This window comes from Ochotona curzoniae, unplaced genomic scaffold, assembly GCF_017591425.1.
Source record: "Ochotona curzoniae isolate NIBS_2020 unplaced genomic scaffold, NIBS_Ocur_1.0 contig_2599, whole genome shotgun sequence".
Taxonomy (NCBI): Eukaryota; Metazoa; Chordata; class Mammalia; order Lagomorpha; family Ochotonidae; genus Ochotona; species Ochotona curzoniae.
The window spans coordinates 5974066-6000147 of NW_024465520.1; the positions used below are offsets into that span (position 1 = coordinate 5974066).

The following is a 26082-nucleotide window of genomic DNA, read 5'->3' on the forward strand; positions in this document are numbered from 1 at the left end:
TCTACCCCACCCCCCATAAATGTAAGCATGTTTATTTAACTTTTTCTTCCCATTAAAATAACTCCTTAAGGGGCCCGGCGTCGTGGTCTAATGGCTAAAGTCCTCACCTTGAACACACCGGGATCCCATATGGGCGCTGGTTCTAATCCCGGCAGCCCTGCTTCCCTTCCAGCTCCCTGCCTGTGGTCCGGGAAAGCAGTCGAGGACGGCCCAAAGCTTTGGGACCCTGCACCCGCGTGGGAGATCTGGAAAAAAGTTCCTGGCTCCTGGCTTCAGATCGGCGCAGCACCGGCCGTTGAGGTCACTTGGGGAGTGAATCATCGGACGGAAGATCTTCCTCTCTGTCTCTCCTCCTCTCTGTATATCTGACTGTGTAATAAAAATAAACTAATCTTAAAAAAAAAAACTCCTTAAAGGCAGGGCTTTTCACCTACTTTATGGTGCTGTACCTCAATGTGCAAAATACCTAAGCACACCAAAGACACTTAACAAATTTCAAATATGAAAAGAAATTCCAATTAGCACTGTAAGGTTTCTACTCTGTATCTGCTTGGAAACATCTTTCCAAAAGTAATTCCTACAGAACTCTGCTTTCTCTCCAGGTCATTGGGTTTGGGTGAAGATGCCCTATTTTGTCAGCCTGCTTACCCCACAGTAATTCACATCACACACGCTAGCCTTCTTAATATACTTCATTAACTCCTATGCCCAGAAGTTAAAATGCTGTTTCAACCTCATAATTACAAATTTCACAATATGCATCAAATACTACCAACGGCACCTTTGCCATCCCTGAAATCTTTTCAAAGACAGTCACAAACCCCACTCCATCACCTGCAGCCTGCCACCCCTTACTCTGCAGACTTCCCTCACGCTCAAGCACTAGACTCTGGGCGTTACTTTCTCCTGTTAGGCTCTATTTGCCTCCAGCAATTTGCTACAATTTCTCTTCTATCTATATTCTCTTCGATTTAAACGCAGTTCCTCAACTAAATCTATGAAAAAAAACTGGTCTAACAATCAAATATTGACCCTATCATTTTCTTAGTTCAGTGACTTACACACACACTTCACAGGACAAACTTGTGGAATTTACACCTGTAACTGCTGAATGACCAACGCGAACAGCGCTTTCTAAGTCTGCCCTATGCAACACTACTGGCCATTCCTTCCTGACTATGCTGTCTGTTCTGGGATGCTGTATCCATTTTCTCTACTTTCCTCATACTTATTTTGACAGAACCTCTTACAGTAGCTTGTTTTTACATTATTTCTTAAAAGGTATTCTCATGTATTTTTTTAAGATATATTCTTATTGGAAAGGCAGATATACAGAGAGGAGGAGAGACAGAGAAAAAGATCCTCCATCCACTGAATTACTCCCTAAGTGGCCACAACAGCCAAAGCTGAGCTGATCCAAAGCCAGAAGCCAAGAGCTTCTTCTAGGTCTCCCACATGGGTGCAGGGTCCCAATGTCTTGGGCAGTCTTCGATTGCTTTCCCAGACCACAAGCAGGGAGCTGGAAGTGGAGCAGCCAGGACACAAACTAGTGCCCTCAAGGGACACCAATATTTACAAGGTGAAGGTTTTAGGCACGAGGCTATAGCGCAGGGCCCTATAGCTCACTCTTAAAACTTGAAATCTTTGCTCAAGATCACCATGTCAGTGAAGTCTTTCCTGATACCATTCTACATTCAGATGGATTCCTGCTCCCACCCTTCAGCACAGGGCTCATGATCACTTCTCCCTCGACTATTTCTCTCCATAGCAATTATCACTCACTCTATACATGATATATTTTCTTAAAAATACTACTTATTTTTATTTTCTATTCACTGGTTGTATAAGGAAAAAATAGATTGCTTTTAAAAATCAAATCTTGATTTCTGTTATGCCAACTTTTCTGATGAGTGCAATATTTTTAGCAGTGTTGAGCCAACTCTTGAGTCTTACTGTGAGATACGTGCAGAAAAAAAGTCAGGTATACCAAGAGGAGAGACAGAGAGGAAGAGTTTCTGTCCCCTAAGTCACTCCCCAAGCAGACATGACGGCCAGAGTTGAGCCGATTCAAAGCCAGGAGCCAGGAGCCACATGGGTGCAGGGTTCCAAGGCTTCAGGGTCCCCATCTTTGGGCTGTCCTCGACTGCCTTCCCAGGCCACAGGCAGGAAGCTGGATGGGAAGCGAGCTGCCAGGATTAGAACCATTGCCCATATGGGATCCCAGTGCACGCAAGGGAAGGACTTGAACCACTAGGCTACCGCAACCAGGCCCTATTCTCATGTTTTGGATCCTGAGTAAGATACCTCCATCTCCTACAGTTACATAAAAAAATATCTATTTTCAATATTTTGCATCTACTTACATGGTACAGGTCAAAAACAAAAATAAAGTCTTGCATCTAACAATCAACACCTTTTAAACATTTTTGTAATTTATGGAAATATTTATCTGGTGAATTGCACTATTATTTCATTCACATCAACTATTCATCTGTTAAAAAAATTTAAATCATCAAAATATCTTCCATACTCTTCAGAATTTATTGTCAACAGGTCTGAAAACTGCAATTATGTTAATGGGAACACAGAAATTTTCTAATAAAGCTTTTTTATTCCATACCTTCCAATAGTAGCTTTGCCTTCATTTTTCACAGACTGATAAATCTTTCTTTCTTCATCTGAAAGTGTAATATGCTGAATAAATACTTTACGTTCTGGTAACTCCAAAACAGGTTTTCCTTTAATTTTGCTTGTCTTTGTTCTTCTAAGTGTAATATTTTTAATTAAGGACTGTAAACGCCTGGGGGAAAAAATAACACTTTATGTCTATAAACACTGGCACAATAGAAAAAAAATAAGTATACATTACTGCTGTTGAGTAAACTTTATACACACACACACATTTAGTAAAGAACTGCTGGTTTATTTTTCTGAGAGGTAGAATTGCAGCTAGAAAGAGAGGCAGAGAGACAGTGAGTTTCCAACTGCTGGTTCTCTCCTCAAATGTCTCCAATGGCCAGGGCAGAGCCAGGCTGAATTCAGGAGCTTCTTCCAGTTCTCCAAATGACCCAACCCCTTGGGCCATCTCCCACTGCTTTCCCAGGTGACAGCATGGCGCTTGGTCACAAGTGAAGCAGCTGGGTCTCAACTGGCACCCTTATGGGCTATCAGCATTACAGGCCACAGCTTTACTCACCACACCACAGTGCTGGCCACTAAAGTTCTTTAAAAATTCCTGATTTGACGTTACCCATTATGATAACCATATAATTATTGTACACACAGAAAATGACAGCAATAAATGGACTGACATTGCCTTCTAACTCAGTGTGACACATCCTTCTCATATCCTGTCCTTAAGCTCTTCTCTCCACTTTGCTCTAATCATTAAGTCATTTGTTCTTCAATCACCTTGTCAACTACATTGCTTAAAGTTAACATTAAAATTCTTACTAAGCACCTACTGGGTTTCAGGCGGCACTAAATGTTATAAAGATAATGTATAAGTACAATCTTTCTTTCTGTAATTTGAAAATCAAGGGTACAGGAGTAAGTTATTTTAAAGGAACAGGTGCCAAAAACTTGGAAATATGCTAATAAATTCAGAAGAAGGAGAAATGCCTTCCTAGCTCCAACATCTTTACAACTCCGTCTCCGTACCAGAGCAGAGGGGCGCATATGAGATTTTTAAGAAAATGCTTTACTGGGCTTGGTATGGTAGCCCAGTGGCTGAAGTTCTCATCTTGCATGCACCAGAATCCCATATGGGCGCTGGTTCATGTCGTAGATGCTCCACTTCCCATCCAGCTCCCTGCCTGCGGCCTGAGAAGGCGGCCAAGGACGGCCAGGGCCTTGGGACCTGCACCTGTGTAGAAGACCCGGAGGAAACTCCAGGCTCCTGGCTTTCTATCAGCAAAACTTTGGCCACTGTGGCCACTTGGAGAGTGAACAAATGGATAGAAGATCCTTCTCTCTCTCTCCTTCTCTCTGTAAATTTGCCTTTCCTGTGAAAAGAAATAAATCTTTAAAAAAGAAAAGAAAATGCTTTTACTAATAGTGAAATCAAAATACAACTTAACAACTTAACAGTAACTGGTTTTGAGGAAATCAATCAGACAACACTAACAGCCAGGCAGCAGCTTTGAAATGTGTCCACTAAAATCATAGTAAGAGATTCCATCGAGCTAACATATGTAATCACAGACACATAAACAGAAATAAACATTTTATAAAACAATACTTACTACTCAACACTCTGATATTTTATTTCATTTATTCTATTTCATCTTCTCTTTAGTGTAACTACTGTCGTTTCAATCATTTCACAACCCACCAAAGGACCCAGTATATGCAGTTTCAAAGCCACTGCTGGACTGGGTTTCTGGCCCATGGGTTAAGACACCAGGTCACACGCCCTCGCCTCCCTCTGGAGTACCCAGTTTCAACACCCTGCTGCTCTGGCACTTCCTGTTCATGCAGACACTGAGAAGCAGCGATAATGGCACAGTTAGCGGGTTACAGTCAGCTACACAGGAGAGCTGGCTTGAGTCCCTGGAGTCTGGTGAAGGTTCTAGTCCCTGGAGCCATGTGGGGAAGGGGTCAGAGATGCAACCTCTCTGTCTACTTCTCAATAACCAGAACTTCTTAATGGGAGGCGGGGAAACCTGCTCTAGATAGAAAAACTTGCACATTAGCATAGATCGTAGAAAATAGCTATTACCAACTTAAGTTTCAATTTATATTCTCAATTTTTATGTATCCACCAGATGCAATCATGTAAAATCTCCACTATATACCACATCAATCACCACTGGTTAACATTTTCCCTGTTACTACTGAAACTGTTCATGACGGCTTTGAAGACCATGAAGCTGTGCCTTTTCTTTCAGACCGGTTAACACTGGGAGAAAGGTAGTTAGTGGAAATCTCCCTCTCCCTCAACAAGAATCACTCGGTCCTGAGAGTCAGTGGCACAGAGCTATAAACACTTCATGGAGACAAAAATTAACAGGCAAGCCAAAATGACAATGCAAGTGGCAATGGGTCCGAGTCCTTAAGCGGTCTGTCGCTAGCAGCAGCCATCAGCTGTCACAGAATTACCTGAGTCCTCCTTCGTCTCCCATCGTGACAGGACGCTGGATTGTTCTGTGCCACCATTCTCTATCCACAAATGGTTTCAGTTTTAAAAAAGAAAGAAGAGACCACAAGTCCTTTAAAGAATTCTGGATCGGAGTACCTAAAAAAATAGCCAGAAAAAGGCTTTAATCCCATCCAGCAGGAATATCCGTCTGTCCCATCATAGAAGGGAACAGCTGAAAAGGGGCATTCTTACACCAGCCATTCCCCTGCCAGGTGTGACTAACTCTTACGACAGATACACCACTCACAACACAGTGTCACTCTTGGCTCTCACAGGCAGCACTAGTAAAACAACCAGACCCAACCAATTCAACATTCTCCTTATGTACATTTGACATTTGCTTGATTAGTTTCTAAATCAGCAGCATCACCGAGAAGGAAAAGGCAGCGGACTGGGGCTTATACTCCCTTCTCCACTGAACGCAGCACATGCAGCACACGAGCTCGAAACGGGCAGTGAAAACAATCACGGTTCTGACTGTGGGATCGGAGGATCTACTCTATCCCTGGAATTCGAGTAAATCCAGCGACTATTCCATAAGTCAACGATAATTCACTATAACACAGTGAGCATTATGAAAAATAAGTCAAAACATTGCATTAAGTAATAACTATATTTCTGTGGGAGTAATATCCACAAAGTTTATAAACTCATTAATTCATTTAAAAATACACCGAAGAAATAACTTTTTTTAAAGATTTATTTTTACTGGAAAGTCAGATACACAGAGAGAAGGAGAGACAGAGAAGAAGATCCTCCGTCCACTGATTCAAACCCCAAGTGAGCGCAACAGATGGAGCTGAGCCAATCCTAAGCCAAGAACCTGGAGCTTCTTCCAGGTCTCCCACATGGGGGCAGGGTCCCAAGGCTTTGGACCATCCTCATCTGTTTTCCTAGGCCACAAGCAGGGAGCTGGATGGCAAGTGGGGCTGCTGGGATTAGAACCGGCGCCCATATGGGATCCCAGTGCATTCAAGGCAAGGACTTTAGCCACCAGGCTATTGCGCAGGGCCCTGAAGAATTCGCTTTTTAAAATGTTTAATATTGGGCTGGCGTGATGGCTCAATAGCTGAATCCTCACTTTGCACAGGCTGGGATCCCATGTAGGCACAAGTACCTTTCCCAGATGCTTCACGTCCCATCCAGCTCCCTGCTTGTGGCTTGGGAAAGAAGTATAGCATGGTCCAAAGCCTTGGGACCCTGTACCTGCATGGGGGATTTCGAAAGAAGCTCCTGGCTTGAGACCAGCTCAGCTCTGGCAGTTGTGACCACCTGGGGAGTGAACCAGTGGACGGAAGATCTTTTTCTCTGTCTCTCTCTCTCTAAATTTGCCTTTCCAATAAAAATAAACCAATCTCTAAAAAAAATTTACAAAATAAAGTTGAGTACTATGATTACCTGTCAACACCCATTTTCTTTCTGCTTCTAAATCAAGCACAGCTTTGGTTTGCTGGGCATTTGGATTTCGAATGGCATGTCCTTCGTCCAAGATCACTCTCAGCCACCTTATGCTATGTAATGGACTATCACCTTTAGTCTGAAATAAATGTTTCATAAGAATTAAAAGACACTGGTAAACAAAATAGTACCGGGTATAACTTGCTACATAATAGGTGTTACTATTCTTTAATATCAACAGTACGTGCCAAGCACTGCTTCAAGTTCTGCATCCATTAAGTTACAGGATAAAACTTCCCAAGCATCACTGGTAACGAACATGTGCGAGAATCACAGCTCAAGGTTTCAAGTATGCACTCCACAGTACCAGCTCCACAAAACGGCGTCAGCACTCACACCCTGCTCTAACACTCTGATGAATGACTGATCAACACCAAGGACTATTCCGCCACAGGTTAAAACATACTGGTGACACAAAATGTCACTTAAACATGTCAACATTGCTTTCTTTTACATGAAATCTAACATTTATAGAAAATTAAAATTTCAATGAGACAATTTCAGGAATATTTCCTGTTTTTGGAGAATTGTGGTTCAGCAGGTTAAGTTACTGCCTGCAACAGTAGCATGCCAGATAGCCACAGGTTTGAGTGCTGGCTGTTCAGCTCCCTGCAAATACACCTGTGAAGGCAGGTACAGACAGGCCCCTGCCACCCACAAGGGAGACTGTGGCCCCGCCTACCACTGCGGCAATTTGGGGAGTTAAACCAGTGAAAGGAAATCTATGACTCTCTCTCTGCAATTCTTTCAAATAAATTGGTTTTTAAAATCTTATTTATTTTCTACGTATTTTTAGTATCTGGAAATAAAAAAAAAAAGTAGATGAAACTTTTAGAACACATCAGGAACGCCAAGCATAGTTAGCTTCAACCTTTGTTAAGTTTCAACATACTCACGCCATAGTCATGAGTTAAGATATTGTATGTAGTCAAAACAATATCCTGTTTTGAAAGCAAGGCTGGATCTCTGATACGATCAGGGCCATAATAAACATAGAAATTCAAGTGCACATCTGATTTTATATGTTGTCCAAACTGGTCCTAAAAGAAAATTAGACACTTTTAATAATAAGCAGATTAACACCAAGTTTTATGTGTCTATCAAAGTAACTGTCATAGTAATAGTATCGCACATCAAATACTACAACTATATGAAACCAAGCTTCTGACAACTAAATCAAATAACAACATTATTATTGTATTGTCAGGAAAAGCGTTACATACACAAAATCATAAAACATCATATAAATTGTGCTTAACCTAACCAGTTACTTCATTTCTTTAGGAAGAAAAAAAATCAAAAATCAAAAGAAAACTCAAGTTTTTCTAAAATAATACTATTTTTAAAACCTTGGTATTTTAACAAAGGGCTCTATAATACAATACTCCCAATTAACAGATTTAATAATCTCACAATCAAGCCTGGGCATGTGACCCATTAACTTTCAGCCCAGCTCCACTCGAGGACGGTCAGGCAGCTGTGTCCTGGCCACCAGGCAGGAGACCGCAATGGCCACTGTGAGCACGGCATCTGGGGAACGGAGCAGTGGACTGGAGTTCTCTCTTTCTCTCTTTCCTTTCAAACAGTTAAATTGCAAAATATATATATCTCAAGACTAAAAGAGAAAAGGGCAGCGGCCAGTACTTCTAAGGATGCAGCGAGAGACTGAAGTGCAGCACTCTTTCATTCACTCACTATAGGTGCCAGGCATCAGACTCGAGGGCATGAGCAGTTCATTGAGCATAAAGCTCTAGTTCTGGAAGATTCTGAGTAGAAATAAAACCATGCCTGAATTGCTTGGAGAACAAGGATACTAAGGAAATACATTCTAAACCTGAATGGCACAAGTAGAAAAAAATACAGAAACAGTAAGTGTGAAAAAGAGACATTAAGACAGACTGACAGGACACTAACTGATGGTTGCCAGGGTTAACAGAGGACAGCGGAGCCTGCTGGGATCCCCTTGAAGAGACAGTGGAATTCTGGCGCCCCGCCCCCACAACCCCAGGCAATGATGGCCACCAGCCAATATTCCCCACCAAAGAAGGGCCAAAGCAACCCCTGCTTCAACTTGCATGTCAAGGGGGGTTTAAAGCTCCCTTCCCCGTCTCTTCCAGGCGCTTCCTCTGCAGCCCTCTCTCTCCTCCCCGTCTGTCTGCTGCACGGGAAAGGGAAGCCCGTGACCAAGGTCCCCTGGAACAAAGGCCATCTAAATTCTTTTCTATACTCGCTGATGTATTCCTTCCCTGGTGGTCAGCGAAGCTAACACTAATTAAACACGAAATATATAGAAACAGGAAAAGAAAGGATGTACTCATACTTCAAATGATTGCCTAGTGCTCTGCGTTAAAGAAATAGAAAATTTAGGGCCTGGCACCGTGGCTTAGAGGATAAAGTCCTTGCCTTGAATGTGCTGGGATCCCATATGGTCACAGGTTCTAATCCCAGAGGCCCCACTTCCCATCCAGCTCCCTGCTTGTGGCCTGGGAAAGCAGACAGAGGACAGCCCAAAGTCTTGGGACCCTGCACACGTGTGGGAGACCTGGAAGAGGCGCCAGGCTCCTGGCTTCAGAATGGATCCAGTAGTTGTGGTCACTTGGGGAGTGAACAATTGGATGGAAGATCTTCCTGTCTCTCTTCCTCTCTATATATCTGCCTTTGCACAAGAAAGTAAACAAATCTTTAAAAAAAAATAGAAAGTTTAAAAAAGGAAGAAGAAAGCAAAGATGAGGAAGAGATAATGAGTATTTTAGACATTTATCATTTTTTAGTCCTTACAGAATGCCTCCGTCTGGAGAATTATATGAAGAAAATGTACATACTAACTTGGAGGTACAAGTGAGAGGTGAAAGTAAAGACTGAGCAGACAGCAGAAGGTGAAGCCACAGGAATGAATGTGCCTTCCTAAACAAGTGCGTGCACTAGTTAGAATGAGGAAAAAACGCGGTAAGAGAGTCTGCTTTAGTAAACCAACATTTAAGGAACTTTAATTAGGAAAAATTATATTATGTCTGGCATGTAATTTACAATATTTTAGTGACAAAGTAAAGTAAATTTGAAAGATTTTGGTAAATCTTGAATCTACAGGAGGAAATGAACATCTTACCAGCGTTTGTGTCATTTTTTAAATATATTTTTATTTTGAATTTTGAATTATGTGGTACAATTTCATATAGGCTGGGATTCCCCCAAACTCCCACCTGTGTAAATTTTTTAACGTCATAAGTTAAGGAAAAACAAAAAGAAAAGGTAAATTTAAAATGAACCAGAACAAAGGCAGAGAAATAGCGGCCCACGCTGGTAGGAAAGCAAAGAATATCACATTTTCATGAAGAAAGAGTCTGGTTTTAATTTACCATCTATGCTCATTCCTCTTCACAAAAAGAAATAAAAGGTTTGGAGATGGCTTACAAAACAAGGGAGGGCAGAACAAATTACCCTCAGCAATAATAAAATCGCTGGAGGTCCCACACAGAGATTTCTGAAATGAGTGGAAGAAAAACGGATTTTCTGTGAATTGCAAAGAGAATTCAACACGAAATAGTACCAGCAAAGCTACAGAGAAGGGAAGATCCTTTAAATGCAATAGTGAAAGTTATTTTGCACGAAAGATGACAGAATCCAGTAGGACAAAGGATTCAGAGCAGGCGTCTGTGGCACAGCTGGCTCATGTGCCACCTGCAGCGTCAGATCTCAGAGGATGGCTCAAGTCCTGGCTGCTCTGCTTCCGATCCAGCTTCCTGTCAGTTACCTGCAAGAGCAGCTCTAGACAGCCCACGCCTCTGGAGCTCCAGCCACCCACCTGGGGACCACACAGAGCTCCTCGGCCCGGCTCTTTGGCCTGGCCCAGAGTTCACTGTCACAGCTATCTGGGGACTGAACTAGCCGAGGAACTGTCTTTTCTTCTTCCTTTATAAGTGTGCCTTTTAAATAAAACTAAAAGAGATACAATGACAAATCTAAATAGGTGAGCAGTCTTGAAAGAAAAAGCCTATTTGTGGATCTGTGGAAGGAGTAAGGATTACACTGCGAAGAAAATCAACTTTTCTGAAGAAAGAGGAAAACCACCTAGGGACTAAATTTCTAGATATTATTCTACACTATACACAAGGACACTTCAAAACGCTCACAGAAAAATGGAATTAAAAATTAAGCATATTCTGATTTTTAAAAACTTGAACTCCATGCAGTTTTTCCATAAGACTCTATCTATGAGCTTTTTGAAGATACTTCACGTGCCTTCAATTTGTTTTGCACCAAAATAAGATTATCTTCTAAACTCTATTTTCTGTAAACTCGAATGTATTTTCTCTCAAATGGAAATGGCGTGATTTCATGAGAGCATAAATAACTTGTCTAAAATATTCAAAACCAGCAAATGGTGGACTTGGATTGGTATTTTGCCCTCACCCCTTTAACCGGATTCTTTCCCTTCCTTGAAGACCAAAAAGGGAAGATTAACTAGTTCCAGCCCAACTTTTAGAATGTGAGGTCATTTATCTGGAAGAAAGAGTAACTATCGTGTTAAGATACTTTTAAATTGTAGTCCTTAAATATAAAACACTAGGTACCCAGCTGTCCATCACTCCTTTACAGTTCTGCAGAGGCCCCAAAAGGCAAGAATGTATCAAGACTTCTTTTTAAAGTTCACATAACTTCAAATTATTATTGCTTTTCCACTATAAACCATTAAATTAAGAAATTCAGTAAATAGATCTCAATTCGTAATAACAATTAATTTAACTTAAGCATAATGACCAAGCAAAACATTTTTAATCTTACTAAACAAATATACGTCTTATAACATTCTCAAAGGGCATTAAAGACTTACAATCCAGTTGCTCAGCACCGAAAGTGGACAGATGATCAGCGTGGTTCTTGCTCTCTCCTCAACATCAGATTTCTTTGAACCCTCCACCACCGATGATGCTAAAAGAACAAATCATTGGCACAGCTTTCAGCTGTTTGTTTTTCTTTCTGAATGTACATATCATCAAGCAGACAACCAAAATGTGCCTCCGTGAGAAGACACGGTGGGAAGCAGATGAATTAATACACCCAGGCATGATGAAGTAAAGGAAGACAGATTTTTACCTTGTCACTTTAAAAAAGTGAAAAATCCAGATAGTAATTATTTATGGGGCAAGGCAAAGGACTGACTGGGGAGAGGCACAAAGAAGTCTAAAATATCTCCTGATATTCAGTCACTCATTAAGGTAAACCTTTTCAAAAATTGTTTTCTGAACCTCTATTATACATACTGTGGCACGTACAATCATCATTCACAATGAATCTATCTCCTGATTCAAGCTTGTGCAGTCCTGTGTCCACTCTGCCAGCAGTGGTGTGTACGAGCAACAGTATGCAGTAAAGCTGATGGGAAACATTTTCTGAAATTCGGTTACAAAAATGAAACTCGCACATGTCTGTTCCCTGGATCTCAGGGGGGTCAGATGCTACCCTATGAGGACACTTGGGCAGCTCAAGGGGAACAACACGGTAAGAACTGAGGACTAAGTAACAAACAGGAATCCGGTCCGATGAAAACCATGAGAGCAACTTGGAACAGGATTTCCCCCATGACTGTAGTCCTGAAGGACAGCTTGGCAGAAACCTCTTAGACTACTAAGCCAGTAAAGCCACATGTTAATAATATATTTTGTTTTTTCGGTATTTTTGGAAAAGACTTTCGGTAGAATACAGTATTCAAGTAATAATCTGATTAATTTTTTAAGGTTTATTTGGGCCTGGCAGATGGCTCAATTGCCTAATCCTCCACTTTCAAAGCACCAGGATCCCACATGGGCACCGGCTTGTGTCCTGGCTGCTTCACTTTCCATCCAGCTCTCTGTGGCCTGGGAAAGCAGTGGAGGATGGCCCAAAGCCCTGGGACCCTGCACCTGTGTGGGAGACCCGAAAGAAGCTCCTGGCCCTGGCTTCGGATCAGCTCAGCTTCAGCCACTGGGCCCACTCGGGGAGTGAACCAGTGGATGAACAATGTTCCCCTCTCTCCTTCTCTCTTAAATCTGCCTTTTAAATAAAACAAATCTTTGTTATCTTCTACTGCCTTTCCAGGAACACAGCTTAACAGGCTGCACCAAAATGCTGGTCCCCCAAAATACCCTAACTGCGTTCTTGTTAAAATCAGGGAACTATTGACCTCTGGGCCAGACTTTTTAAAAAATAAATGAAATTAATATCAAACATACTACCTCTCTTTTGTGATAACTAATCAAAAGTGTAAATAGAGTTAAAGATGGAATTAATCAAATATACATCGAGAGGAAGTCAGACATAGCAGGCTCCCAACAAACAGATGCAAGCAGGGCACTGTGGCGACACAGGCTAGGCCACGGCTCTCAGCACCTGTTCCACACTGCAGTGTGGCTGTCAGTCTCAGCTGCTCTGCCGGGGACCCAGCTCTGTGCCACTCCTAACTGACCTCTACAGAAACAGCTGACACTCCCCCACGACCCTGCGTTAGTTCATTATTGTTTTTTCTCTTCATAACATCATCACTTAAAAGCATGCAATAACTTATTCTGCATTTCCCACATCATTAAATTGCAAGTTCCACAAAGTGGATTCTTGGGCTGTATGTCCAACATCTGAAGCAGGAAACCAATATGCAGAGATACAACTTATCCTAGACCCCCTTAACTTTAGTGAAATCTTCCAGCAAAAACATTTAATTTTTATGCAGGGTTGTGATCCTACGAATTACAAAAGATAAAACTGTAATAAAGATCACTAACATTCTTAACTAAAAAACTATCCCAAAACCTATGAAATCTTAATTACAAATTATTATACTAATCTTTGTTACAATTAATCTAAATCAAATTAAGCTTTAAAAAAGCCAAAATGCTGTGTTCTGTGTACCTCTTACTTTTTTTAGAGTAAGGACACATCATCTTCCTGCCATATTCTGGCTTAATATAACAAATACAACAGAACAACACAGCAGAAGGAAGACAAGATATAGCACTCCTTACTTTCTAAATCTCTTGCAGTGTAATTTTATAATATTTAATTCAATTATTTTTTTACTAAAACAAAAATTAAAACAAAAAGTAGCAGATTGGGGCTGGTGTTGTGGTATAGTGTATAAAGCCTGGTAAGCCACCATCTTTTTTTTTTTTTTAAGATTTATTTATTTTTATCGAAAAAGCAGATAAACAGAGAGGAGAGAGAGAGAGAAAGATCTTCAGTCCGATGATTCACTCCCCAAGTGGCCACAATAGCTGGAGCTGATCCAATCCGAAGCCTGGAGCCTAGAGCTTCTTCCAGGTCTCCTATGCAGGGGTGCAGGGTCCCAAGGCTTTAGGCCGTTCGTGACTGCTTTCCCAGGTCACAAGCGGAGAGCTGGATGGGAAGCGGGGCTGCTGGGATTAGAACTGGCACCCATTCAGGATCCCAGTGTGTGAAAGGTGAGGCCTTTAGCCGCTAGGCTACTGTGGCTGGGCCCGCAACCATCTTTTATTGCTGGTTCTACTTCCAACTATGCTCCCTGCGAATGACCAGAAAAAGCAGCACAAGGTGAGTCTCCTGCTTGGGTATCTGCCACCCACGTGGGGAGGTCCAGATGAAGCTCCTGGCTTTGGCCTAGTCCAGCATGGTGTTGTAGCCATTTGGGGACAGATCTAACAGGTGGAAGGTCTGTCTGTCTCTGTCTCCCACCTCTTTGGAATAATGACTTTCTAAGTAAATAAATGAATCTTGAGGAAGGAAAAAAGGAAACCAGTAGCTGTGCTAACCTTTCTTCAACATTTTTCTCTTCAGTGTAGGAGTAGATACACCAAGGGCACTTGCGAATGCTGCATCTTCTTTAACCTTAGAAGTCCCTGCTGGAAAAAAAAAAAACATAATTAAAATACTTTCAAATTAATTCTTCCACATTCCTATATACAGGTACTACCTGAAGACAGAAAATGTAACAACACCTTCATACTGCCTTAAGAGCCTGTTATTTAAAAAGCAGCAGTTGATCACAAATGTCTCCTCTGACACTAAGCACCCATTGTCTAGCTAAGAGACGTGATCATTAACAGCAGGATGCCGAGAAGCCAGAGTACGACCAGTCACAGGCAAGATGGTTCAACCCTCTGGCATAAGCAGTTTTTTACCCAAGGCAATAACTGTTACATACCTAATGGTAAGTTTGCTAAATTTTCAAAACTGTCAGATGATGACAAGTTCCAATTCAAATTTAACATGATTCCCCAACTAATTTACAATACAATGTGATCTGAATTGGAAAGAAAATGCAAGCATATTTTTTTTTAAATTTACTTATTTTTATTGGAAAGGCGGATATACAGAGAGGAGGAGAAACAGAGAGGAAGATCTTCCTTCTGATGGATGGTTCACTCCCCAAGTGAGCGCAACGGCTGGAGCTGAGCCAATCCAAAGCCAGGAGCCAGGAGCTCTTCCAGGTCTCCCACACAGGTGCAGGGTTCCAAACATGAGGGCCGTCTTTAACTGCTTTCCCAGTCCACAAGCAGGGAGCTGGATGGGAAGCAGGGCCGCCGGGATTAGAACTGGCAACCATATGGAATCCTGGGGCATGCAAGGCAAGGACCTTAACCACTGCACCACCATGCCATGCCCAAAAAGCATATTTTAAGGAAAAAAAATATATACTTACTGATTTTATCAGTATAATCATGTGAATTAACCATGTAATGCTAAAAAGGCCATCCAAACTAAGCCTGGAATGACTAGTTGCAAAACAGCAAAAGGTTTTATCAGTCATTTAACAAGTAGTAGAGTAATGTCTTGTTTAAAATTGCTTTAAATATTATACCTTAAATTTTACCTCAAAGTATTTATTCAGGTTGTTAATTAACACCCATGGTAAATTCTATGAGGCACTCAGATACAAACAGCAGCAAAGTTTAAGAACTATTACTACAGAGCTCCAACCAGAGGCACAAACCCACGCAGCTTTAATAACCTTACGTGGCAATATGGGTGTTGAGAAGATAAAAATACAGACCTACCTCTTACCCTTTTAGTTTCTGATTGTGTATTTTTCAGTTTTCCTAAAAACAAACACAAAACAAACATAAAATGGGTGCAACAATGAGAAATCAAAACACCATCAACTCTACGGTGCATTACCTTTCACTTTCTGGGGCAATTCGTTTATCTCAACTTCCTCTGACTCACTGCTTTCAATGTACTGGACAGAAATTTTCCGTCTACAATTAAACATAAAGAAATTTTTTATCAATCCAAAACAAAGTGGTCAAATCATGGTTAACAAACACAATACAAATTTTTTTTGTTCTCCCTTGTGTATCTTTTGAAGATTTTTTTTAATTTTATTTTTTTATTGGAAACTCAGATATACAAAGAGGAGGAGAGATAGAAAGAAAGATCTATCCGTGGATTCACTCCCCAGGCAACTGCAATGGCCAGAGCTGAACCCATCCAAAGGCAGGAGTTCAGAGCCTCCTCAGGATCTCCCAAGGCTTTGGACCATCCTTGACTGCCGCCCAGGCCACAAGCAGGATGGGAAGCAGGACTGCCGGGATTAGAACCGGTGTCCCTATGGGATCCTGGCACATGTAAGGTGAAGACCTTAGCCGCTAGGCTACTGTGACAGGCTCTATCTTTTGAACATTTTTGAGGCAAACATTTTTAGTTGATATTTTAAGTCATATTTGTTGTAGGTTTTCTGTTTCAGAACAAGTTCCATGTACCAAAATATAGTACCACTACTGTTAAATGTCAAAAATTAAGTCATTCTAAGAGTGATTTAAATAAACATTTACATAAAATTAGTAGCTTTTATCAAAGAAAAAACATAAAGTAAATGAATTAAGCAGACAAAAGCAAAAAAATGAAATGTTCCTTTCACAATGAAAACTTAACATCTTGTGTATAAGCAGTGTAACACATAGTTAAGTGGCTAATACTAGACACTGGGGTCGGACCGCCTAGATTCGAATCATCATTCCGCCATTAATTTGCTATGCGACTTCAGGCAAGTCACCCACTCACTCCTTCATTTGGAAAGTCTAAGTAAAAATGCAATATACTTCATAGAATACGATACTGCTATATGCAAAACCCTTTAAAATACTACCTTAGGCAAAGCCACACCATCCGGGTTAGCTACGGCATCGCCGGGTGGTGGCTGCTCCTGTTGGTTTTTCCCGTGCTATTGCCTAAGTGCACTGTGACCCAGGTTTATGTCACTTTAGAACTCTAAGACTTGAGATTTAGGTAAGAAGAAAACTGATGAATGATGGTCAGTTGTATGTTCAGACAAGCATAAATGACACAACAACTCACAAAGCCAAAAGCTTGATGTCTCTATGGGTGGGTGGCTGGCTCATATCCTGATAAGAAGTTCTATCTGTCCACATGATGGTAGACGATACAAAGTAATCAAAACTCAGAACTCAGAACTACTCCAAAGAGTAAACAAAGTTTGCAAGTAAAAAAACTCAGAGATCACAGGGAAACCAGTTTTACTCAATTTTTCCCTCTAGTTCATTAATATAATTAACATTTTCTATATACTTAATACTTGTTTAGGAAAAATATGTCTCATTTCTACCACAGATGAAATGAAAAAGAATCCCCAAACCAGGGGACAGGACTCAGTTTTTAGGTGAATACAACAGGAACAGGGGCTGGCATTTGGCCCAGTTGTTGAGATGCTCTGGTCCACGTATCTGAATCCCAGCGAGGCCTGGATGTGACACTGGCTCAACTCCACCAGCTTCCTGCTCGTGCTGACCCGGAAACCATGGTGATGGCTCAGTGGTCAGACTCCTGCGCCTGTGAGGGAGACGCGGCCTTCATTTATGGCTCTTTGCTCCGTGCCTGGGGTGGTGCGGACAAAAACAGAGCACGGGAGCTCTCTCACTAGTTCTCTCTCAAATTACAAAAAGGTTGAAAACAGTGTTAATTTCATATCACCAGTTTACGGGGCCAGCACTGATGCACTGCTTTAGGCAGTCACCTGACACACTGGCATCCGTATCCTGGCTTCCAGGGCATTGCCCAGGCCCTGGACCTTGCCACCCCAATGGGAAGCCAGGAGAGAGTTCCTTGCTCCTGGCCTCAGCCTGACCCGTCCTGGCTGCTGTAGCCACTTGCTCATTTGGGTAGTAAACCAGTGGACAGAGACATCCACTCTGTTCTTTCTCCTTTTCGGTCTCTTCTTCTCAGTCTGTCATGTGTCTTTCAAATAAATAACATATATTTTTAAAATTATCATTCTAATTTTTGTAAGTATTACTTCATCCATAAAATGAGAGCATTCTAGGACCCAGCACGGTAGCCTAGTAGCTGAAGTCCTCACCTTACACACAGCAGGATTCCATATGGGCACTAGTTCATATCCCAGCTATTCCACTTCCCATCCAGCTCCCTGCCTGTGGCCTGGGAAAGCAGCAGAGCACGGCCAAAAAGCCTTGGGACCCTGCACCCACGTGGGTGACCTGGAAGATGCTCCTGGTTTCTGTCTTCGATCAGCTCAGCTCTGGCCACTGTGGCCACTTTGTGGACTGAACCAGTGGACAGAAGACCTGTCTATCCTTCTCTCTGTAAATCTGCCTTTCCAATAAATCTTAAAAAAAATTAAAAACATAATACTTGCATAAATCATAGTGACTTTCATAATTTGAAAGAAAACAATGTATTTAGAAAGAACCACATAAATGAGTCATCTTAGAGAAAAAACCATGTAACAGTCCTCTTAGATAAAAAGTTTAAACAGATTACATGGAATCAAACCAAACCAGAGCTTACCTCTTGGGGCAAGAGCCTGACAATTCTGACGTGGGACACTCACTCTTCTTAACATCTGAAATACTGGGTTCGTCATTACACCTAGATGCTTCTATTTCAAATTAAAAATCAGATATTCACAGTATTAGTAAATGATCTGACCAGCACTACCCCTCTTCGATCCGTGGTTTTCCAGTTATCGCCCTTCAGCTTTCTGAACACACACACTCCTTCCAGCCACCCTCAACACTGCCTCCCTCTCCAACTATTTTTCTATTCCCACTCCGACACCAAACTTCACAGAATGAATAAATAGCACACACAAATTATGTCCAAATCTTTAATCTGATTTTAAAATATTTCCAGGCTTGCCACTCTAACTTACCTTCAGCAATCAATTTTGTTAGGGTTATATCATACATCTCTTTCCATTTATCTTTTAACTTTAGAATTTGGCTCTAACTTACCCTCCCTATTTTATCTCTGTTTTCCATGTGCATTGCATAATAAGTAATATAAAACATACAAAGCTACCATAATAAAACATGCACTGTTTCTTAACTATCCTTTCACAGATGATTTTTTTTATCAACCAAATGCGTGCCCTCAGTTTTTTTCTGACAGGTATACTATAACCATCTCCTGAACAGTCCTAACAATCTCCATGAAATTCTTAGATAATGAGATTTAAAATTTTTGTAAAGCATGAAACCAAAACTGCATTTAGATGATTAAGTTGAGAAAAATATCAACCAAACATAGATTCATAGTTAAAATTAATGTTACCTTCGTTTAATTCATCTCTTTTTTTGCTGGTATCAATTTTTCTAGATTTCACAGATTCACTGCTATTGCATTCCTGGGTGAAAAAAAAAAAACAGTTCTTAAACAGTACTACCATCAACCTTACACAAATTTAAAATAAATCTTCTATCATAAATACTTGGACTGCAGCCCAATTCTGGCGCAATGCACTGAGGAGGGAATGTCAGGGGGGTATGCTAAAAGCAAAGAGACCAACACATAAACTGATTAAAAATGTGTTCAAAGTTTCTCAAAAAAAAAATAACCTTTACCTTTAAACAGAATTTTTGTAAAGTCAACCCTGTATTATAAGCAGCATATTATTTACTCTGAGACAAATTCGTAATAAGGAATCTACTTTAGAAAGCATTCCAATTAGCATACAAACTTTCTAAACCATGATTATCTATTCAGTATGTGATAATATATTTAATAAGACTGTCATTCCTCTATTCTCTTTCTGTTTCTCTCAGGTTCCCAAGGCGGATGGGACCCAGCAGTCCAGATGAAGGCAGGCCCTCTCTGAACCTACCGAGGACTTCTCCTTTGTCTCTTCATGTGTATCTCTTTGTTCCAAAATGCATCAATCCACACATGAGTCAAAAAATCCAAAGCACTCTATAAAATACCATTAAAGCTCTACTAAAACTATGCTTCAGAAGATCCATTCTGGGACCAGCTCTGTGTGACAGTGCATAAAAGTTACTGCCCATTATGCTAACATCCCATTTGGGTGCCAGTTTGGATGCCAGCTGCTCTACTTCCCATCCAGCTCCTTGCTAATGCAGCTGAAATCAGCAAAAGATAGCCCAAGATGGCCCAGCACCCACACGGGAGAGCCAGAACAAACTCCTGGCTCTGGGCTTCAGACTGACCCAGCTCTAGCCACTGCAGCCACATGGGAGGTGAACAGGAGATGGGAGGTATCTCTCTGTCTCCCCCTCTCTAATCCTGACTTTCAAATAAATGTATCTTTTAAAAATATTTTTTAAAAAAGAGATTCATTCCCTTCAAATAGCACCAGTCCAGATAATTTTTAAAATGTCACATCAATTTTAGAGAAAGTTAACGCAGCTATTTCATGTACTTTCAAGCTCCAGGAAATAATGCATAGGATATTTCATCAAACCTACCAAAAGTCTTCAATTAATACGACTATTAATACTAAACAACATACAAAAAAAAAATCCTGAAGCTCACCAACAAAGATGCTGAAACTTTCTAACATGAAATACTACCTGGTGGCTTTACCTGCCACACCACAAAACCAGCCCCTCTGAAGGAATTTAAAACATCTTAGTTTAACTACGGAATTATCTAAGTCTATCTGAAATAATAAAGTTTTTCTTACAATACATTCTTGACTATTCCCTCCCCAATCCCATAAAATGGGCAACCTGGGGCCCGGACAGGGGTGAGGGAGTGGGGAGCTATGTAGTCCATGTTCAACAGTTCAGAGCTTCAAATCAAGGAGACACTTTTTTTGTGAACTCTCCTTTCCGCCCAGAGTAACCAGAGTTGGAGAAGCATGCCATAAGGAGGGGAGCACTGGCGGCCACAGCTATCCCACAGTCCCCTAGCTCTCTTGATTCTCCAGAACTCCAGCCTGTCCTCCTACTGCACACAATGTCTCCATCCCACGAGACCTCACACCTCTCCTGAGAGCACTAACAGTCCTCCATGAGCTGGCATGCGTGGGGAGAGGGTTCATTGCTTAGTGAGTGCTGAAGGATGCAAGCAGCCTTGGTTATCAGTGTTTTTGCTGTTGTTTTGGATTTCTGTCCTAGTTGGGCAGGCACTGACTAGGATTGGGGTGTGTCCATTTTCCTCTGGAACCTTCTTTCCCCAACCCTTCAATAGCATGTTCATCCTACCCTGCCCTCAAGGAGGGACAGAAGCCCTCAGTAGCCCTGGCTCTAAGCCCGTAAGGGAGAAACGGGCCTCTGCTCACCTAGCTGAAGTACATCATTCTATCCCAACGTGGCCAACCCCTCCTTTCTCAGAGGTGGTGGCAGCAGCCAGGACCCTCTGCCTCGGTCACAGGCATTTGGCACTCAGGGTTGGGGAGACACTAACAGCAGCGTGGGTCCGATGAAGCCAAACTGGGCTTTGGCTGCACTTCCTTCTCCACTGCCCGTCCTAAAGGAACCACTCCTCCTTCCCCTTTTCCCTCTGGAGTCTGGAATCTTCTACACCAGGTTTCCTCCACTCTGGTGCTGCTTACGGAAAGGTATCAAGTCAGCAACTGGAGGAGAGAAAAAGTCCAGTGAATGTCCTACCCCAAATGTAATGCCTTTTGAGGAGATGGACAAATTGAGTCAGCCATGTTTGATATTGATCAAAAAAGAGATTTTTTTTCAGCTTGAAAACCAAATAAAAAATGAATTCTTGGCTGCAAACCACGTCTTAGGCTTCCATTTCAACTAACTTAGTAAACTAAACAGCCTACAACCTTTCGACTATACACATCTTAAATAAATATTACTGATAACTAATTATCCAGTTGAAAGCGGCAAGCAGTCAAACAAACTTCTATCCAATTTTGGTAAGCCTAGAACATTGGCTTTCATATACAAATACAGAAAGAACAAGACAGAGAACTTTAAAGACTATTCCAGGCTGAAAATGGAGTCTGAGACTGCAAAAGGCCAAACTTTCAATCAAGGTAGACAACAAGGAAATGAAACTAACTGCAGACATTAGCAAAATACAGCTTCAATAAGCAGGTGACAGGAAGCTGATGGGTAGCCCCTCTGGAAGCCACCAGGAACAGCAGTTCAGAAAACCCTACAGAGGATACTTTGCACATATCCTGCTATTTCTACTTCAGGTATTCCTTTCCAATAATTTGTCATTAAACTGTGAAACTTTTATTTATTTATTGGAAAAACACAGAATGAGGGAGAGAGAGAGATCCTACTCAACAATTCACACCCCAAAAGCCTCAATGATCAGGGCTGGGGTCCCCACAGCCTGTAGCCAGAAACCGCACCCACCTCTCCCGCAAGCAGAGCCAAGCAGGGACTTGAAGCCAGGACTCTGCCGAGGGCTGCAGGCCTGAGACAGGACCTGAGCCACCCAATGCCTGCCCCACTACTCAAGTGACCTTTATTAGAAACTGAATGTAATTATCCAGAATATACATAAACATATAGATTTAAAAAGTGATATTTCTATATCATTAGGATACAAATTGTCATTAATGTTCTCATACCACTCTGGTGCGTGAATACACTTAGAACACACACACAGTGCATTTACTAAACAAGGATTCAAACCCAATTTTTTCACTAAGAAGCATCATGAAAATTGGTATTCTTCAGTAAGGTTCTTGTGGCTGCACTACGCAAGTCTTATGGCCATTTCATAATTCAATTATTCCCTTACTGAAAGATATTTCAATTTTTCTTACTTAAGGGGACCACATTGTGACTTAACAGGCAAAGCCATCACCTTACAGCAGCAGCACCTCATGGGGTGCTGGTTCGACTCCCCAGTGTGCCATTTCCAGTCCAGCCCCTTGTTAACAGCCTGGTAAAGGAGAAGGCAGCCCAAACATTTGGGTCCATGTGCCAAGTATGAAATTCAGCTGAAACTTCTGGCTCCTGATTCCAGATCAGTCAAGCCCAGGCTGTTGCAGCTAACAGAAATGAATCAGCGGGAGAAGTTTTTGTCTCTTTCCCTCTCAATAGTGTTGATTTTCAAATACATAATCTTAAAAAAAAAATAACGAAACAAAAACTGTCTTTGAGAAAAGCAGATTTCTGTTAACTTCCTTAGATAAATGACTAACTCAGAGACTCTTACTATGTGCCACTGACTATCTCAAGAATGGGATGCTGGGGTTAACCTGTGATGCAAGGGGGTAAGCGCCCCTCGGCAACGCCAGCATCCGCCGTCTTCTACACCAGGTCTCTACTACTGCACATGGGAAGGCAGCACAAGATGGCCCAAGTCCTTGGACCCCTGCTTCCCAGGTACAGCTGGGCGGAGCTGAGGCCACCGGCTTCAGCCAGGCTCCCAGGGTGATGTGGCCATACAGGGAATTAACCGCCAGAAGGCAGAGAGCTCACCCCTCCCCCTCTCCCACCTCATCTCCCACTCCTGCTGCAACTCCGCCTTCCAAAGGGTCAATCTTTTTTTGTTTTTTTAAAGAAAGAGAGGAATATTTTCTGTTCAACGATTCACTCCCCAAGCAGCCACAATGGCCAGAGCTCAGCTGATCCAGAGCCAGGAGCCTGGAGCCTCTTCCAGGTCTCCCACGTGGGCACCGGGTCCCAAGGCTTTGGGCCATCCTCATGCTTTCCCAGGCCACAAGCAGGGAGCTGGATGGGAAGCGGGGCCACCAGGATACAAACAATCACCCATATGGGATCCCAGCACATGCAAGGTAAGAACTTGAGCTGCTGGGCTACTGTGCTGGGCTCCAAATAAATCAATCTTATATGAATAAGTTAAACAAATAAGAAAGAATGTGATACCAGGGGCACAGCAGTTATAAGGCCACTTGAGACACCTACATCCCACTTCGGACTCTGCTTACAATCCAGCTGCTGCATGCCGTAAGTGACAGCAGACAGCAGCCAATGGCTCAAATGCTCAGGCTGCTGACACACATGTGGGAGATCCACTTGAATTCTAGGCTCCCAGCTTCAGCCTGGCTCAGGTTCAGCTGTGTGGGGATTTGAGATAGAAGATCTGTTTCTACCTCTTTTAAGTTAAAATAAATAAATAAATAAAAAGATTGTGATTTCTCAATGTTTCAGCAAAGAGAGTTGATGAATCACATTTCAAGGACCCTGTTAATCAATTTTTGGCAATTACTTTTAAATTTTACACTCACTTAGTTACTTTCATTTGCAACATGGAGGCGCAGAGACAGAGATTTTTTTTTTTTTTTTAAATCTGCTGGTTCACTTGAGCAGGGCTGGACCGGGCCAGGCCAAGGCAGGACTCAGGTACCCCGCATGGTGGTGCCAGCCTGAGCCACCTCCACAGTGTGTTTCAGGAGAAAGTTGGAATCTGAGCACAGCCAGATTGAGGACAGGCGCCTGGGCAGTCTTGAACCAACGTGCTAAACACCGTCCCCAGCAAGGATGCTTCTCCGACTTGTCAGAGAGCACTCCTGCTAATCCCCTACCTTCTTAGGCTGATTCTTTTTCATTCTTTCCACAGGAAGAGGTTTACCATCATAGAAATTGGTAAGAATCACTGCAATCGCTGTAAGAGTTTTACCCTTTAAAATGTCAAAGAAAAAAAAAGATCAGATTCTGAAATCAAGCTGACTAGGAAACATTCAAAAACTGATTTCAAAATCAAGTAATCAAATAAAAATTCCCATTCAAGGCCACACAAGTATAGTGTTAAATAAATGATTCAACACGTTAAAAATCAAAGTTTCATTTAGACAGGAAAGGTGTTTTGCCACTGCACTGCAAATTACTAAATGACTGTCTACGTCTATACTGCCCTGAATGCTATTATGTTATAACCTCAGAAGCTGCTTCCACATCAGCCAAACAAAAATTTTAACATTATAAGTGAACATATAAAAAGCTCTGTTTCCACATTAAAAATAAAATCTGTTCTCAGATAGCAACATATTCCTATCTTTATACTTCAAAACCATAATTATAAGATCTTATTAACCACAAGAGAAAAAAAAAAAACTGTAACTACCAAACCCATATCATCAGCCAGAATTCCTCCGTGGACATTTTCTGGTCGATCTTTCTCGGAAAAGTTGGTTATCGTGTTGTAGTATAAGTCGTTGCGCTGTTCCCAGAACGGCGGAAGTTCCGTGCTGTTTTCCCGTGCCACCATCCAGGCGAGAGCTTGCTTCTGATGTGGAAGCAACGGCGTTTCCACAGCCTATCGATGAAGGGTCACAGAGAGAAACACGGTAAGCCCCGTTTTCCACACTCAGAATCTAAAGTTAATCTTGTGATTAAAAAACTGAGAAACAAATTGTCACATCCTGAGTAGTTTTTCATAGAAAATACTGGCTCCTTGCCTCAGCTGGCTCCATTTCATGAGTTTTGTCATCTTCTTTCAAATCTTCAAACAACTTGTCAAATTCTGTTTTAAGCTGTAACAGCAACAAGAAACTCCATGAAGCAAAACAACCAAAATGCTAACTGTTCTTAATCCAAAAATTTAAATCATATAATTAAAAGAATCAAATGCCAGAAGGCTCATTAGAATTCCCTGGAATACTGTACTGCTCCATGAAAGTAGACTGGAAAGATGTCCTCGGAGTTAAGCGGTAAAAACACATTATTAAGTCTTGGCTCTGGACGTGGTTCTCCCACTGGGGGAAAAAAACTACACGTAAGTTTAGGCAAGGCGTTTCAATTTTTTAATTCAAGGCATTTCAATTCTGTAATCTTATTTCTACGAACCAAAAGGAATAAACTAAATTTACATTATCTCTCAAGTCCTCTCTGCCACTGGAATTCTATGATTTTATCATCTTTATTCAGAAAATTCTGGCCGACCTACCCCGTGTATTTGCCTTTTTCAAATCAATGACATTTATTATGGCAGCAATAAGGAACCTGGTGTACTTTACACAATATTACAATGGTTTTACTATTATGATAATCTAATTGGCTATTTAAACCTACTCCGATTTAACAAAAACATATATATGCTACAATTATTTTTGCAAATTGATAAATGAATACATAGTTACTGTAGTCCAGAAAAACATCAGCTCAAATCTCGATAACTAGGTGAGGTAACCCGAGGGCTGCTCACCAGGCAGCAGGTCTAAGCCCTCAAACAACAGTCAGGGAAAGCTTGGTATCTCACAATTGGAAGCTAAAAGGTACAACCAAATTGCTAGAGACATTAAAACAAGTTTGTTATTTTTAAATTGATTTTCATTTTTTAATTTTATAAAACTTTTTCAAACTGGGCCTGGAATGATG

General features: G+C 41.5%; 1 protein-coding gene across 4 annotated transcripts in view; it reads right to left on the reverse strand.

Annotated features, from left to right (window-relative positions):
• HLTF (helicase like transcription factor) overlaps positions 1-26082 on the reverse strand; it is a 56964-nt gene that overhangs the window by 13547 nt on the left and 17335 nt on the right. For 2 of the 4 annotated variants that reach the window (XM_040974761.1, XM_040974763.1), the window contains exons 6-18: positions 25164-25238; positions 24830-25021; positions 24291-24386; positions 19133-19205; positions 18368-18458; positions 15722-15801; positions 15601-15642; positions 14356-14445; positions 11430-11527; positions 7495-7638; positions 6539-6677; positions 5101-5236; positions 2621-2800 (exon numbers count right to left, since the gene is read on the reverse strand). In XM_040974761.1, the coding sequence (XP_040830695.1) occupies positions 2621-2800; positions 5101-5236; positions 6539-6677; positions 7495-7638; positions 11430-11527; positions 14356-14445; positions 15601-15642; positions 15722-15801; positions 18368-18458; positions 19133-19205; positions 24291-24386; positions 24830-25021; positions 25164-25238 (1436 nt within the window). The remainder of the gene's footprint in view (positions 1-2620; positions 2801-5100; positions 5237-6538; positions 6678-7494; positions 7639-11429; positions 11528-14355; positions 14446-15600; positions 15643-15721; positions 15802-18367; positions 18459-19132; positions 19206-24290; positions 24387-24829; positions 25022-25163; positions 25239-26082) is intronic. The other 2 variants (XM_040974764.1, XM_040974762.1) reach the window with 1 other exon arrangement.